Source organism: Brachycentrus maculatus, unplaced genomic scaffold (assembly GCF_059751285.1).
Source record: "Brachycentrus maculatus isolate JH-2025_06_01 unplaced genomic scaffold, ASM5975128v1 h1tg000026l, whole genome shotgun sequence".
In the NCBI taxonomy this organism is placed as follows: Eukaryota; Metazoa; Arthropoda; class Insecta; order Trichoptera; family Brachycentridae; genus Brachycentrus; species Brachycentrus maculatus.
Window position 1 is genome coordinate 256,077 of NW_028280780.1, and position 18,840 is coordinate 274,916.

Genomic DNA, 18,840 nt, shown 5'->3' on the forward strand with positions numbered 1-18,840 from the left:
TTCTGACTAAAATGTGTTCTTGAAATATATTAAAGCAACTTGAGGTACTTACTTCAAAATTTCCTTTTAAGAAAATGGTCCTAAAAAGGCACTAGCGGAATGTAACTGCTTTCATTATAAACTTTACGCGAAGGAAAATAAAATTACGCTAAGTCGTTCTGACTAAAATTTCCATCATGTATGCATTAACTTGGTAATTATTCAAACAGCATCCCATAAGAGACCATCTTCTTACTAATATTTGCACTTTGCTTAAAGCAACAACTTCGTTTGAAATGAATTACATCGGTTCATATGATTTCTATTAAATTCAAGAGTGCCGCGTGAGATTGAAATACGATAAAGTGAACTTAATATCCTAAATAACATTTATATTTTTATTTCCACTCTTACTTTATAAAATAAACTAACTAACTAACTAACTTTACTAACTAGCTAACTGTACTAATTTTATAAAATAAAACAACTTTGTTTTAACCACTTTTTATTGGCACACTATTTTCAACCGGTTTCGACAAGAATCTTGTTATCCTCAGGGTTTATGTACTAATTTTAAAACATTGAAATACTCAAAGTTAGGTTATAGTTAATTACCCTTTCCTTACGATACCAAAAACTTCCACGCACTCCGTACACCATACGAAAATGTGATTTAAAAAAACGGGAAAAAACTCCTAAATGTTGCTTTTATTGAGCATTGCGTAGCGAATACGTCCACTCCGGACGACAACTTGATTTATAGATTATGGTTACGTGTATTTTTTTTTAATCAAAGGAAGAGGAAGCTATCAAATAAGTTTCTTCGTTATTTTTAAGTAGTGCGTTCGTTGTATTACCCGATTCATTGACATAAAATTCGAATAAAAGTCTTATCCGTAGTGTTATGTCGAAAATATTTTGTGTACTTTGCCAAACTCCCAATGGACAGTTTAAATTATGTATTTAGTTCCCGGGCAAACTTGGCAAATGTGGAAAAAGTTGGTCGAGACAAAACTCTGGGGAGCAATCACAGAAAATTATTGGAAAATTTCCAGAAAATCAATGATGAACTACATAGATTAGCACGATGGACAATTCCAACTCACCCGGACCTAAGGGGGGGATTTGAAAACTAAACTTACTAACTATCGCGCCGCATCTCCTCAGGGATAGACTGAGAGAATAGAATGCCACATGCCACACTACACTAGTCTTTGCAAACATTCTTCGCCTATTCCACATTCATAAATCTCCCCATCCACACCAGCTAATTATTTCAGTAATTGACAAACTCAATAAAAAAAAGATATGTACAAAAATAACTAAATAAAAAAAATCGTTTTAAATATGTTTGTAAATATTTTCTTTTCTATTTATATTTGTATTTTATTTTAATAACATAAATTGTTTACATTTATTTAAAGAACAATTTCAATCATATATTTTTTTAATGCAAACACCCACCAAGCCACCTTGTGTGTCTTGTCGGTGGACTTCTTTTTGCATACATTTTTTTGTTTTAACCATTTTTTGCCTCATATACACACAAAAAAGATGGAAAAATTAAGAATATAAACTTTTTACAATTTTGCCTTTTTTCCATGTTTTATTTTGACCTTTAACATCCGTCGGCAACAAATTAAAAATATTCGGAACGATGTATTGCAGTCTTCGACTCCCATATTTGTTGTTAATTCTTGGGACTATGAAACCTTCATTGTGGGTAAATCGTGTATCATGGTTGTGCACTAGAAGATTTCGATATTTTTGTCTGGTTTGTTGTTCAACGATAATACTCATCCACAACATACCATGTACCTGCAGTAACTTTAAATGTCATTCTTCCCCCTTAAACATACACAAATCGCTCACTCCTTTCTACGTCATATTTCAAAAATTGACAATTTTCAGTTGTGCATATTTTTGGAATGCCCAGAAAATGTACTACATCCCAGAAAAAGCGGCATATTTGTAACTTTATATTTACACGCTACATGGCAGAAAGTGTTGTTTTTGCATATTGATGAAAAGGCATTGTTTTTTTCAAATGGAGAAAATACATTCAGGTTTTACCTAAAAAGATCTGTTACACAGTAAAAAGTTAAAAAAATTGGATTGATATTTATTTTTAAAACAATTAATTCTTTTTTTAAACTTTAAAAACGATCTCCAGAAAAATAAAGTTTTTTGATATACTTATGACGTTGTTGAAAGGAGTGAGCGAAATGTCTCTGATTACGGCTAGAGAAATATTATGGTTCAACCTACGAATATATATTTTATTTCAATCCTTCTAATTCGAATCGAATTTTTGGTCTGAGTTTTCAACTCATTTCAGAAAAAGATACGTTGATTCAAAATTCAGTTAGCTTTTATCTGTACTTTGTTGTACTTTCAAATTGTGCTTTGTGTATATTAAAATAATACAAATTCGGTTGCTGTTAAAAGTTATGTTTAATTAGTGAGATAATTTCAACAAGCTTTGAACCCTCCACAAACAATACTTTAATTAATTTATGTTGAACTTTTTGGTATACCAACCCTTGCCATACTTTCTAGATGTACATAAAATATAAAATGAATACGTAAAAACATGAATGTTCGTGTAAAAAAAATATGTGTTTGAATATTAAAAATGAATATATTGAATACTAGAACTTGAAAAGGCAAAGAATAAATACTTTTGCACTTTTGACGATTTTCACTTAACCTTTTCTTGCCCATTTTCGACAAAAAATATTTTCTTAATTAAATTCCATTTCATATTATATATATATGCATATATAATATATATATATATATATATATATATATATATATATATATATATATATATATATATATATATATATATATATATATATATATATGTTTATATATATATATATATATATATATATATATATATATATATATATATATATATATATATATATATATATATATATATTTATATATAGATATCGTGTATAGCTACCGTGCTGGAGGTCCCTGGTTCGATTCCCAGGGGGGTGAAAATAAATATTAGTGATTTTACACTCTAATATTTATTTAATATTACCCTGGACTGGTCACTGAAGCGCAGGAGTGATCACCTTGCCTTTATGTAAGTAACGATCAAGTTGATAATATGATCAATACGATGCAGTTCCCTATGCACCATTGGGTGCGGATAAGGGTTAGAGAGATTCATTTAAAAATTATTTAATACTCCTAGTTAGGTTTTTATACATTTTTATAAATTATAATTAATTGAACATTATAATTAAATGAATTAATCTGTCACTATACTTATTTTGCTTCATTTCATTGTATACCTTTTATATTCTGAGTAACCGCTTGTAGTGAATGGTGCAGTGAAATCAGTTATAGCAAATAAAAACCTAACAGCGAAGCTAAACTGGCAGTATACACCTGGTATTAAAGTGACCTCGTTCCAACCTCAATGTATGGAAGTGAAGCATAGAGTTGGCAAAAGGAGGATGAAAATAGATTGAATGCAATCATTAGGTGGAGTAGAAGCTGTTTCTTATTTTTATTTATTTTTTATCAGTGGGAACATGGACAATAGGGGCAGGCTTTATTCATTGTCATGTCGTTAATAATGGATTTATTATATTTTTATATTTATGAATTTCTATTGTTTCAAAATGTTGCGGTTCATAACAAAATAGTGGTATTGATCAAGTTTAACTTTTTTTTATTGTTTTGGCATTCACTTTATAGCAAGAAACGATGACCAGATAAAAATAATAGCTGGTCAAATTATAAGCTCAAGTAATAAAAATGAAAATATTTTCTTCATGCGTTTCTCATGTGTGTGTTTATAATCCAGGGTTCGGACCTCACATACTAATTAAAGAGTTTCTGCTCAATAAAGAGCTTCTTTTCATCTCACCAATAGATGTCTCTAGTAAAGTTCTAGTGATTCAAGAATAATGTTTCAAAGTCGGTTCATATATAAAGAACTTCCAAGAATTTGAGTAGTGTGGTTGTCAATAATGGGTAGAATTGGTGAATTTTATACGTGTTTAAAGTTATCACTTAAACCAGCCTATGACGGTCGTCAGCCCCGTAAATGCCCAGACTTCCATATTCTTCTTCATCTTTGATGAGATGTCAAAAAATAATATGAAAATAACTCCTGTAATTGGAGATAATCCAGATTTTGTGAACAAATATTTGAACATACTCAAAATGTTGATGTTAATTATTTAAGCTTTAATTTATATTCGAACCTAAAGCTGGAAGCACCTGTAACTTTCGATACTTATCGCTAAAATAAATATAATTCAAAGTAAAAAACAAGCGTTTTCATTTACTAGTAAAACTCAAATTGAAAATTAAATGGAATTTCGTTGAAAATAACAACGGGAATTTATCAGAAGTACATAAATTTAAATTGTTGTAAAGTTCACCGATTCTGTTGAAATAAAGCAAGTCAGGAACGAAATCACGCCATGTCAGCGAATGCTAGCTTACACGTTTCCTTGTTAAATGTCTGTTGTCAGCATTCACACATAACCGTTAAATCCCTTACACGGCGTTATTAGAGGAGGTATAGCAACATTTTATACAGGGGGGTGGCGACCATCTTCCACCCTGAAAGAAAGCCGCGCTCTTTGACTGAACAAATTAAAAAATTCAGCTCGTATTTGTTTTCAGATTTTTTTCATTCATTTCAGACATTTAACTTTTTTCACTTTCAGATTAAAAAAACTCATCTAATGTTTTTTTCTCTGCCTGGATATTTTATTTATTCACGTTTATATACAGTACGAGAAGATACAAATTGACAAAATAAATATTGTATAAATTTTGAGTGTGTCTTAATTATCACATATTCTGGATTATGATCCACATTGAAATTTCAGCTTATTAGTTTTTTTTTGGATGAGAATTTGTAAGTTTGAGAATTACCTTCTTCATTCCTCTTCAAACCCTTATCCACACCCCAATGGTGCATAGGGCACTGCATCACATAAACGCAATGTAATTTTGATCGTTTACACAAGAAGGAAAGGTGATCAGCCCTTCGCTTCTGGTATCAGTCGAGGGTAATATTGAATAAATATTGGAATGAAAAAATCACTTATTTTTGTAATCCCCCCCCCCGGTTATCGAACCCGGGACCTCCAGAACGGTAGCCGAGCGTGCTGACCATTACACTAAGGAGGCGGACAAAACTGAGTATTACTAGGGATTACGATCTCTCATTGGCTGTTTTAATTATCACATAAACCAGACATGGATAGATCATAAATTCTGTAAATTACATTAATGTAGAGATATTGATAGTAATAACAAACTAACTTACCATCAAGTTCCTTTTTCGCAAGGATTGGTAGAGAGAATTGAATGCCACATCAATCTTTCTTTGCACACAATCTTTTTCTTATCCTCATTCACGCATCTCTTCCTACATACCCGCCGATTGTTCCGACTCCTGACCTGCCTTTTACTAGGAGTTATTTATGCAAAAATAATTTTATTGATAATCTCAACAATGATAAAGATTCTCTTCATTTATATTGACCTATCAACAAATTAAAAATCCCGATAAACCATAAATAAATACAAATTATTTTTCAAATTATAAGCTTAAATGAAAAACGAAAACGGTATTTTTCGCCGTTTCTCAAGTATGTGATTATAATCCAGGGTTCGGACCTCACAAACAAATGAAAAAGTTTCTGCTTTGTAAAAAAGCTTGACTCATCTCACCATAGATTTTCTTGTGTAGTGTATCGAGTTCAAGAACCGTGTATTGAGTTTAATCAATGTATCTAGAAGTTCCATGAACTTGAATTGTGTGAACTAGTGAATGTCCACTGTAAATGCCCAGACTTCCAAATTCTTTTTCATCTATGTTGAGATGTCAAAAAATAGTGTAGAAAATCTAAAGTAGATCTTCACTCTGAGTTAGTGAACAAAGATTTGGACACACTCTAAATCTTGTGAATATGTAAACATCTTGATCATATGTATGTATATATGTGTATGTATCGGTCATCTCCTGTCGTATGTCCTATTGAGTAAGGAACTAGTGACAAATTGGGGGTTTTCAAACGTCCTTTTGTCAATTTGCAGTCAAGCCTCGCTAATGGATTACCCCGTAAACCGTGGCGTACTTTAACAGTTCCTGAGCGGTTAAACGCGCGTTTAAGTTACGGAGCTTAGCTGCAGCCCCAAGGGCTTGGAGGGACCTTATATTTAATCTTGGTAAATTTCCCGAAACAAACCCAGATTGACCCCGTGGGAAATTTGTGTTTAACTCGAGGAAAAAGGCAATATGTTTTATTTGGATTTCCTCTGCCGGAGGACTGTAATAATGGAATAAGAAATTCTCTCATTCTCACTTAACAATTGGGCTTACGAAGAAATGTATGACCACATTGCTCTACGTCTACAATATTAAACAAAGCTTTTCGTACGGAGGAAAATTGCTTTGTTTTCTGAAATGATATTAATTTGCATTAACAATGACCACAAAAAATATTGTTTTCTGTGGGTATTTAAAAACACAAACATATTTACAACATTTTGAGTGTCTTCAATTACTTGTTCACAAATCTGGATTTTCTCCAATTATAGGAATTATTTTTCATATTTTTGTCCACCTACCTAGTGTTATGGTCAGCACGCTCGGCTACCGTTCTGGAGGTCCCGGGTTTCGATTCCCAGAGGGGTCAAATAAATATAAGTGTTTTTTTTCACAGTAATATTTATTCAACATTACCCTGGACTGGTACCTGAAGCGGAGGGTCGATCACCTTTCCTTCATGTGTAAACGATCAAGATAACTCTGCGTTTATATGACGCAGTGCCCTTTGCACCATTGGGGTGTAGATAATGGTTTATTATTATTTTTAATATTATTTTTTGACATCTCATCTAAAATAAAGAAGAATTTGGATATCCGGGCATTTAAAAATAAAAATTGAATGTTTTAACCACATATACAGAGAAAATCAATAATTTTACTCTATTCTGCAAAAATCGAATGAAAGCGATGAAGTACAAAAAATATGTACATACTTTGTTGCCGCCGTAGAAAAACCAATAAATAATTGTCCGATTTATTATATCATGGCGTCGGCGTCGGTCGTCGCGACGAGTCAATCTAACCATATACAGGGTGAATCAATTTATCTTTTTTATTACTTCCTTTCTACAAATTATTAACTCAAAATTAACTGAAAATATAAATCTTAAACCAGTCTGATGATGTTGGATACAACAAAACCCGGTCACTGGTAAAATAAATTAGATGTGGAAAAAATTATAAAGTTGTTATTTTATTATATATCTTCTTACCCTTATCCACACCTAATGGTGCTTAGGAAACCTTGAATATGATTAGTTATCTTGGCCGTCAACTAATGAAGGAAAGGTGATCAACCCTCCGCTTCAGGTACCAGTCCAGGGTAATATTGAATAAATATTACAGTGAAATAATTACTTATATTTAACTGACCCCCCCCCTCCTATAGGAATCGAACCCGGGACCTCCAGAACGGTAGCCGAGCGTGCTGACGATTACTCTACGGAAGCAGACATATTATTCAATTATACTTATAAATGTCAGTATAAAACATAAATCTAAAAAATATCATTGAAATAAACATAAATACATGATTGTTGATTAACGAAAAAAGTTAAGGGTAAAAAAAGATGTACACTGGAAATATTTTAAAATTGAAATATAGATCGGGTAGAACATAGATGGAGAGAATATATTTACTTTTCCTAAAACGTCTTTAAATTACGTATCTCTACTATAGATAATGGAAAATAAAGTGCCAGAAACAATTGGAAATAAATTTTCGTTTTTCATTACTTTTTAATTCTTTAAATGTACCCCTCTCAGCACATTTTTCAATTAAAAATTTAAACGTTTACAAATTCTATTTTACTCTCTGTATCCAAAGAATGTTATCAGTCAGATTATAACTAAGACAATCAGACAATCACGGCGGGTATGTATGAGGAGATGCATGCATGCGGAAGAGGCTATGATTATTTGTAGACAGACTGGTGAGGCGTTCTATTCTCTCTGCCTATCTCTTGAAGTGGTGTGATTGTTACTTAATTGGTTAGTTTAGAATCAGGGCGGGCAAGAAAGACTTGGTACTACCAATTAGAACCTTGAATTTGGTCTCATTAAAAGTCAACGTAAGCGGAGGGTATTTATGGCTTGATGCATGAATGTACAGGAAGCTAAAACGACAGTGTGATGCTTTCTACCCTCTCTGCCTATCCCTACGGAAACGGCGTGATGATAATTGCAGTAGGATCTTTTTAATGGAAGCTATATTTGTTTTTTACCTTGCATATTATATATAAGGTTTAAAGATCAATAAGTAGATTTTGGTTTCTTCTAGCTTCTAACATGTTTTATTTTAATCCGTGTTGGGAACAGGAAGGATAAACTAGCGTGAACCAATCAAGAACTTCTCAGCATTTTCTCATTGCGCTGTAGGAGTAGTAGCAATTAATTATTATTGTAGATTTTGGTAAAAAAAATAGTGGAATGTCCGATGTATTTAATATTTAAATGTGGGGCTAGTTTAATTCACACTGTATATAAATGTAACTTTGAAATAACCATTTTCCGAAAATACAACTCTATTTTAATGATCGAATAAATAATTTTTACTACCTCTCGCCTACTTGGGTACTTCCCATAAAATCGAGCTATTATTTCGAAAACATCAAATCACGATAAAATGTACAAATGATTTTTGTTATAAGGACATTTATTTTATGTATAAAATGGATACTTTATTAATTATTCGCTTTCATTTAGATTTCCCTTTCAGGTCAAAATGTTCATTAAAATAAGCGATTCAAATAAAATATTGCTTCGGCACAAATTTATTGAGTGCTTTGTTTAGCGCGATTACAGCATTCAATAAAGAATTTTCTTTTATTAAAAGGATCCTATCGTAGTTACTTTCATACATAATTATTTCACCATAAACTTTCAGTTCTCGAATATTGAAAATATTCAGCAAACATATATTTTATAATTAACAACTATTCATATTCTGAACCTCCATAACTTTTGAATGAAACATTGTATGTTTGTTTTTATTAATTTGTGGTAAAATCTATCCATTTTTAATTAATATTTTACTAAGTAAATATCACTTTTTCTTCAAATCTACTGTGACACGTGTTTCGATGCATTCCGCATCATTTTCAAACACCGTATGTGAAACAAATTACAAATTTTAGAGTTGGGTCCTAAACGTCTAAGAAATAGATTTTTTCAAATTGTCAATTTTTTTTTTTTTTTTTTTTTCAATCATTTTTTTTCGACATAGTATCTATTTTATTTAATATAAGGTTATGTCTTTTAAATCCCTTACCGCACCCCAATGGTGCATAGGCACTGCTTCATATAAACGCAGTGTTATCTCGATCGATTACACATGAAGGAAAGGTGATCAGCCCTCCACTTCAGGTACCAGTCCAGTGTAATATTGAATAAATATTAGAGTGAAAAAATCACTTATATTTATTAAACCCCCCTGGCAATCGAACCCGGGACCTTCAGAATGGTAGGCGAGCATGCTGACCATTACACTATGGAGGCGGACGAATTTTAATTTTTAATTTTTAATCTAAAATTTACTTGCGACACACCACTTTCCCTCAAACTCCATGATAACACGTTTTTTGATGCATTCCTCATCATTTTGATTTCAGTATAACACGGTGCACAAAAAGTCATGTAAGAAACTTGAAACCAAAACATTAAAGGGATTTTTGTTTATACCCAATTAAATAAAATAAAATCAATACAAGTATTATAGAAGCTCTAGATATGATGTTATAAAAACAATGTCGTTTCAAATGTGCGGAAACGGGTCTCGTCTATTGTTTTATAGTGATAGTGAATCGTAAATCATTTTTGATACCTTTGATAATTTTAATGTATTTAATTAAAATTAAGGTACAATATGCAACAACGATTTTTTTCAACTATCTAACTTTATCATTTTTTTATTTCTTTTTATTGTAATTTTTGTACACGGTATTTTACACTAAATTTATTTTCGAGTTATTTTTATTTTATATATATATTTTTACTATCTCAAAATTAATAATGCTTTCTCTCCAATAAAGAGACTAAGCTCTTTTGCTCGGGGAAGGACTTACAATTATTATTTATTGTTAACGTTTGTTGGAAATGTAATTTATTTTTACTGTAATTATTTTATTGTGATATTTAAACAGAACATATTTAAATCTAACTAAGTATGAATGTGAAAGAGGGTAACAATATATGTAAGGACAAAAGGTTGTGGTGTTTTATCATCTCTGACTTCACTAGAAGGGATACGGCATGTTGGTTAATTATTCAATTATTTTGTATGAAGCATGTGTTATTCAAATTCAAACACAGCAAAAATACACTCCAGAATATATATTATTTGTAAGGACTCTTTTGACAAATCAAATAAATATGTACACAAAACAAACTTAATATAGGAAATATGAGGTATGATGAAAATTTTGACATTGAAAGCAAAATATTTTGTGAACGTGAATGTCGTATAAGGATTTAAATCAAAGACGAAAGGCAAGAAGAGAAGGACATTAGCGGAAATTAGATCGTTGACATGTTGACATCTCTTCCTTAATTCGGCAGAAGGATGCCTAGTACGTAATGTTGATTTCGAGGGGAGTTAAATAATATTTTGACTGAAAATGAACATGTGGTACTATTTCGTAGCGGTAGGAAAGAATTGAATTAGGGCTGTACCCCTAGCAATTAGAATAATGATATGGTTAGAGATGTGCAAGGAAATGTGGAATACAAGGATAATAAATTGCCAATATTTAATTTGATGCGAAATCTCACCCTAAACAATTATTTTTCTATTAAATTAATGTTGCTTCGTAACCTACATATCGCTCACTCCTTTCAACAACGTCATATATCAAATATCGTCAATTTTCAGTTGTGCATTTTTTCGGAATACTCAGAAAACGTACTATATCCCAGCAAAAGTGTGGGATATATCAAATATCGTCAATTTTCAGTTGTGCATTTTTCGGAATACTCAGAAAACGTACTATATCCCAGAAAAAGTGGCATATTTTTAACATAATATTTACCCGCTACAGGGCAGAAAGTATTGTTTTTGCATTTTGAAAAAAAAAATTGTTTAATTATTTTTTTATTATACTAAAAAAATGTAGAAAAAACATTCAGGTTTTCCCTAAAAAGATCTGATGCATAGTACAAAGTTCAATAAGTGGCTTGATATTTATTTTATATACATTTTATTATATTTTTAAACTTTTAAAACGATCTCCTTAAAATCAGTTTTTTATATACTTATATGACGTTGTTAAACTGAGTGAGCGATATGTAATAACTACATCAACGCAAATAACGATTTGGAGATCTACCAATAAAATGTTTTTTGGGGGAAATCTATAATTTCTGCACTTTATGCTTCTATATTAAGCGTTTGTTAAATTTAAAACTGACGTTGTTTGATAGATATCAATGTTAAGATGTCGAAAATCGAAGTACAGAAACCAAACTCAACGAGTTGTGAATGAAATTAACGGGTCAAATTCGACCAGGTATTTTTATGAACAAGTTATAACTATAAGGCTGCAGAAATTTTTGAATAGTGTGGTTGTCAATAATAGGTGCAATTGTGAATGTTACAATAATGGAAAGTGATCACTTAAGCCGCCTATAAATGGTCGTAAGCCCTGTAAATACTAAGACGTCCATATTCTTAACAAAAACAATAATCTTAAGTACTTTTTTTAAGTACATGAAGAATACTTGTTTTCGGTGAAATTAGAGGATTCTTCATTTTTTATTTAAAAAAAAAATCAACAGATGTTATTCAAAAAACTTTGATAATAATTTAAGAAAACCTCATTATAATAACATCAAACATTTATTTCTTTATCCATAATCATAGCTTATTATGTCGGAAATTCGTTTTTAACAAGAAATTCAAATTATATTTTCTCCCGTATCTTTTTTAAAAATTAAATTTACTGAAGTATCATTAAATGTCTTGGATGAGGGCTTAAAAGCCTTAATAAAGTATCTTTGTAGGGTTTTGAGATTCAATTTCTGCAAAAAAGAACGCCAATTAATTCGCATTAAATTTCCTCATTTAACGAATTTGAAAACCATAGTTAAAATGTAAGGGGATCTTTATTTATTTTCGGGTGGGATCATTTTCGCGAAAGGGGTTTAGAGGTCACGAAAACAAAAATCTCAATTTGTCTTTTAGAAAATTTAATTGTCGTGCCATAAATCATCTGGTGAAAACTTCATAAGAAAAATACGCCGAAAAATTAGATTTGTATCCATTGTTTCTTAATTCCCTTTGAATACTGATGAACTGGGTAAAAATTAATTATTAGGGTCTTTCGTTTAAAGGAACTCTTGCTAGCTTTTTGGTCAAACTTTCATTAAGGATATTTATAAGTTCTTTTTTCACGACTAGTTACTTGATTATACTGAGCATTTATCTTTAAAGCTATAAATTCAGTCCGCGTATACAATTATAATCTACAAATCACAAGTTTAAAACCAAAGAAATTTATAATTTATTGGTTCGCCATTTACTTATTTTAAATATCATAATTTAAATAAAACTTTAAATACAGAATACTTGTTTGAAGCCCCTTTTGAATGTGAACACATTTGAATATATGAATTTAAATATGACAATATTATTTCTTGACATCTCAACAAAGATGAAGAAGAATATGGAGGTCTCGGCATTTACGGGGCTTACAACCGCCATAGGCTGGTTTAAGTGATCACTTTACACACATGTAACATTCACTAATTCCACCCATGATTGACAGACAACCACACTACTCAAATTTTTGGAACTTCTTTATACTATATGGTTCAATTTCGAAACAAAATACTTGTATCACTAGAATTTCACTAGAGACATCTATTGGTAAGATTGACTTCCATATTCTTCATCATCTATGTTGAGATGTCAAAAAATAATATCAAAAATAACTCTTATAACTAGAGATAATCCAGATTTGTGATCAAGTATTTGGACACACTCAGAATGTTGTAAATATGGCGTTTCAAAACATTTAGATGTTCTCATCAAAAGGTGAGAAACAAAAAAATTAATATTTTCATTTGTTGACTAGAACATCTGTAGTTCTCGACACTAGTAATGTTTATTTTATTAAATTCAAAATTTGGCCTTAGATTACTGATTTATTGTTATATTTAAATAAACGATTGACAGTCAAAACTCACATCATCTTCCATCAATGAGAAATCGATTATCAATCACTTCAATGGCCTCTACTATGATACACTTGTCACACCAATGAGCAATGTCCACTCGGCATGATGGGCACTTAACCCATTTTTCGACCATTTTCCAGATCCCTTTGGCGTTTACTACTTCATATGCAAAATATAAAGCGATTCCAATTCGTAAAATGAATAAATATCACAAACAAACATTATCACTGAGTGGGAAGACTTGTATAAAATTAAATATTTACGCGTTTAAATTTGAAACCAGGATTTGAAATAGAGCAAAAGTACGTGATATCGATTGTCCAGTAACTGTTTTATTTATGTATTTCGCGATCTGGGGTTGAATTTAAAGCAAGCGGAATAGCCAACCAAAAAAAACCTTTTGTAAATATTCGTATGTATCTGAACTTGAGATGAAACATCTATCATTTTTTATGGATGTCTAGCATCCCAGGGCTAACGACCTTGCATTTGGCTGGCTTAAGTGATCACAAAATACACTTTTGAACGTTTACTATTCAGTCCATTATAGAATATCCATATTGTTTTTATTATTTTTTTATATTTTATGTATGCAATCCTGGTGGATTCCTTTTAAATGCTAGTTGTAAGTTCATAGATTCAGAAGAATGGCTTTTTGTGGAGTCATGAATTGAAATTTTTCAGAAGTAGAAACTTTTCCATTTTAACATATTTGGCATTGCATAGTTATGTGGAGGTAAAAATAAATACTAGTGATTTGCACTCTAATATTTATCTCATATTATTCTGGACTTGTACCTACCTGAAGCGTAGAATTAGAACTTGCTTTCATGTAAATAATGATCAAGGCAACACGTTAATATCATGCTGTCATATATTTATATATTTTTAATATTTGTGTTTTTATTATTTACACAAATATTTAATTTCATACTATTTCTGTGAGGTCATTTCTGTGTGATTTTTAGAAATAGGTATCAAATTGTGGTAGAGTGGGCTCGAACCGAGAAACTCTGACGTAAGAGTCCGCGACGCTAACCATGGGACCACAACCCGACATGGTATTTTATATCATACAACCTTTATTTGAACCCAATAGTGCAAGGGCAACGCGTTGGATCAATGTGGTGTTAGCATGAGCGTCAATTACATGAAACTTAATGATGAATTATGAATCCATGAATTTATAAATGAAGAAGTAGGAGAAAAATAAAATTTCAATTTCTTCTTCCCAGAAAACAAATATATTTTTTTTTTTTTAGTACCATTTGTTTCAAAATTATAATAATAAGAATAAATTGAAGCAATGTTTTCAAAGATTTACTGTCGAGAATTCTCCGTATTTTTCACATGATTAATATTGTGTTGATTTTAAAAAATATTCACGGTTATTTTCAGTAAGAAATATGCTGTTAGTTTTTTATCGGAGAAAAATATTTTATACGATTTTTTTTCTCGATCTCTAGATTTTGAATTTCTTAAAATATTCAGAATACGCAAAATCTTGTTATTCAAGATTGAGTTGTAAGTAAAAGTTTTTATATATTTTCCAAAGTTTTGGGTGATAGTTCATTTCTGGCATTAAAGCGTCAACTTATTTACATGATTAGATATGTTCACGAAGGTTTGTCGAGTGAAATTTTAATATTTTTCAGTTTGCGCGAGGGCCTGTGGAAATGGCGTCAAACATGACTTTTTATAACCCGTATTTCTATATCTCATTCCTGGTATAAAGAAAACATAAAACTGATTTATATCGCGTAAAATCCGAAGTTAATGACTGATAGACTTTCAAACTTTACGCCGAGCCGGGTGCCTTTTCTCACCTGCCATTTTTGTTGACCGGAAGGTAGTTTTATTGGGGGCTGAAAGTTTCCCTAGTTTCCGAATCGCATTGCAAATGTAATAGAAAGGACCACTTCAATGTTCCGCTTTTATAGTCGGTAAAGTGGTTGATACCAGTTTTTATACGCACCCGGTTCTGCAATGTTATTTCGGTTTCGACTTCTGAAAAGAGTTTTCAAAATGTTTTAAAAGCTTTAAACTACTATTATGGTAACGTTGAAACGTACAGAAAAGTGCAGAGTTTTACTGAAACTTTGGTCCTCGTTTATGGCGCTTTAAATGTACTAAATTCACACAACGTGAATCCCGCTTTAAAGTCTGCTGCAAATATAGTAATAACATTGGTATTTCAACCGACATATTCAGAGTTTTAATATTTGTCTCTTGTCGTTAAAACAACTTTTTAATAAAATGACCATTACCAAATAATATGTATACAAATATACCTATATTTGGGGGTTGTGAACGATGAGATAGTAAAACGCCACACTACTCTGTCTTTGCAAACGTTTTTCGCCTCTTCCACATTCATGTGTCCCCTCATACATACCTGCCGATTATTTCGACTCCTGACTTGACTGTTTTTCTATTTCTTCTTGTGTCTTCGGGATTTATTAACAACTTTGACGATTTACTAATTTTGATGATATTGCTGATAATGCTTATTTATCAACCTTGCATTCATTTCTAATTTCATCATTCGAACATCTATCATTCATAATTTTGCCGCACATTTATCTGAGGGATTTTATCTGAGGCATTTCGACTTCATTCAGCCAACATCCATCGTTTAGGTCTGATCTCATCATAAAAGATAATTATGTAACGACAAAAACATAGTTTTGATGATGTATGTTACGCATGGAGGTACCCCAATGTTATGCATATCATATCATATGTAAATTTCTTACAGCATAGCATTTAATTATGGAATAGTTTGTAGTGTGCCAATATTGGCTCTGTTAATGAGCTCTCGAAAGGTAAAGACACCCGAATTATATAACATGAATACATAGTAAGGGCGCTTGTGCACTACACGGAATTTTACTATCCAGCACTTCTGTTTTTTTTTTCAAATAAAGGCAACTACGACAGTTTAGTAACGACACCGTGATTGGGTACCGATCGAGCGCACCGATCCGGAGAAAGACGGACAAATGCACAAGCGAATCATCCGTTTTTTCATGCTTACCGGACTACCAAACAGTAAAATTCCGTGTAGTGCACAAGCGCTCTAAAGACGCTTGTGTAATACAGGAATTTTACCGTCCGGCAGTCTGGTTAGCATGATTGGCTTGAATTGGCTTGTGCTTTTGGCCATCTTTCTTCGAATCGGTGCGTGATCACGGAGCGCATAAATTCGATCACGCTTAACTATCCTAGTCGCTTTTATTTAAGAAACCGGACTGCCGGAAGGTAAAATTCCGTGTAGTGTACAAATGCTCTAAGAGCGTTTGTGCACTACACGGAATTACACGGAATTTTACCGTCTGGCACGTCAGTTAGCGTTTTAAAACGATGATTGGCTTGGATTGGCTTGAGCTTTTGTCCATCTTTCTTCGGATCGATGCTTTTGATCGGTGCGTGATCACGGTGCGCATAAATTCGATCACGCTAAACTATCGTAGTCGTTTATTTTTAAAAACCGCACTGCCGGAAGGCAAAATTCCGTGTAGTGTACAAACACTCTAAGTCTACCGAAACCAGCTGACCTCGGTAATCCTCTGACCCTATCGCAGTCTCGACCTTTCCATAATCCTAAAAAATAAACATTGCAAAAGCTAATAGTCATTGTTAGAGCACTAAATTTGATATTTTATTAATAAAACACCATCGTTACTTCCGAATTGTATTGTGTTTGACCCGACCTCTTTGAGAGGGGTATTTTTAGGTTTTTTTAGGCTTTTTTGGCCTCAACCGTTTTACAAATAAAATAAAAACTCTGCGTTATTCAAGATTTGTATAACTTATCTAACCCTTCTCAATGCTTAGATTTGGTTCGTAGAACTATGTATATTATAAGTATTTTTTAAATAAACTCTAATTCGTTTTGAATTCGTGAATCCTTAGGTGATCATTATAATTAGATATCAAATTTATTATTTTTTCAATTTATATTGTTATTTTTGTTTAATCTCAATGTTGAACATTACAGTTATTAAAAATCTGGATAATCAGGCTTCAGACAGAAATCGGTAAAAAAAAATATGGAGATTATAGCTTTTTTCTTTATATATATATATATATATATATATATATATATATATATATATATATATATATATATATATATATATATATATATATATATATATTTATTTATATATATATATATATATATATATATATATATATATATATATATATATATATATATATCCCGGTCCCGGGTTCCCGTCCGAGGTCCCGGGTTCGATTCCCAAGGGGGGTAAAATAAATATAAGTGATTTTTTCACTGTCATATTTATTCAATATTACCCTGGACTGGTACCTGAAGCGGAGGGCTGATCACCTTTCCTTCATGTGTAAACCATCAAGATAACACTGCGTTTATATGACGCAGTGCCCTATGCACCATTGGGGTGCGGATAAGGGTTTTATTATTATTTATTATATATTTATATATATATATATATATATATATATATATATATATATATATATATATATATATATATATATATATATATATATATATATATATATATATATATATATATATATATATATATATAATTGAATTGGCTTTATTCTCTTTGTTTGCAAATTAAAATTCAAACTTGCGTACTTACCGAGAACAAATAACAGCAGAACAGCAGATGCGATCCAGTTACGCTTCATAAATCCTAGTTTTGTTTTCATCTTGGTTCAACTTCCAAAAACAAACTTTTAAATCAACTGAAATACATCGGAAAGACGTAAAAACTCAACGCGATCCGAAAAGCACATTTCACATGTAAAACTCACAAAGTATTATGAAAGAAATAATTTATCCTGAAAATATTGTTTCAAATTTTTCACAAACTTTCATGGTAATGGAAAAAGCGCCATCGAGACTTTTGAAAATGTTTTTCTACGTTTCTTGTTTTCTTTTCATTTCGGACGCGTGTTTTTAGGAAACAAAAAAATATTAACAATTTTTTGTTAATTTTAAGGATGTTCTACAAAGGAAAAATTGTTTTTAGTGGGCGTGCCTTCGTATGGAGCGGAACGCGACCGCACGGAACGAAAGCTTCCAGCGACTGAAACACAGATTATCCACGAAATGATTTTGCTCTCTACCGACCATCCCCTGAAACTTACTTGCATAGAGCCTTCCCAACAACCTACATTGAACATTCCCTCTAGAGGCGCGTTCAATTTAGTGTCCTTATTCGAATTCCGGACGACTAAATAGCTAATCATTTAAATTTGCATATCAGATGGCCCTGTTGATAACTTGCCATTTGATGCGCAGTTTACTAAAAGTCTCATCAATTCATTTATCAGTAACTTTGCGGTAATATCTATTTATTTTAAATTTAAGTTTTTTTATGCTCGGTGATTTAAAATTGTTTAAGTTTAGATTTTATTTATTGGATTCTTTTAGATTTACATAATAATATATGATTCGTGTCAATAATTTTTATGATTTTTACTTTTCATTATAATACATTGTTAAATTAGCCAATTGGTAACTAGCAAACTTTGAGAAAAAAAAATCATAAGGATTATTTACATCTAACTAACTAACCATAACT

The 18,840-nt window shown here is 31.4% G+C and overlaps 1 protein-coding gene across 1 annotated transcript in view; it reads right to left on the minus strand.

Moving 5' to 3' along the window:
- Positions 1–18,344, minus strand: part of LOC148312990 (uncharacterized) — a 32,672-nt gene extending 14,328 nt beyond the window's left edge. The window contains exon 1 of the mRNA XM_088270216.1: positions 17,893–18,344. Coding sequence (XP_088126342.1) covers positions 17,893–17,962 — 70 coding nt within the window. The 5' untranslated portion in view covers positions 17,963–18,344. The remainder of the gene's footprint in view (positions 1–17,892) is intronic.
- Positions 18,345–18,840: the final 496 nt, after the last annotated feature.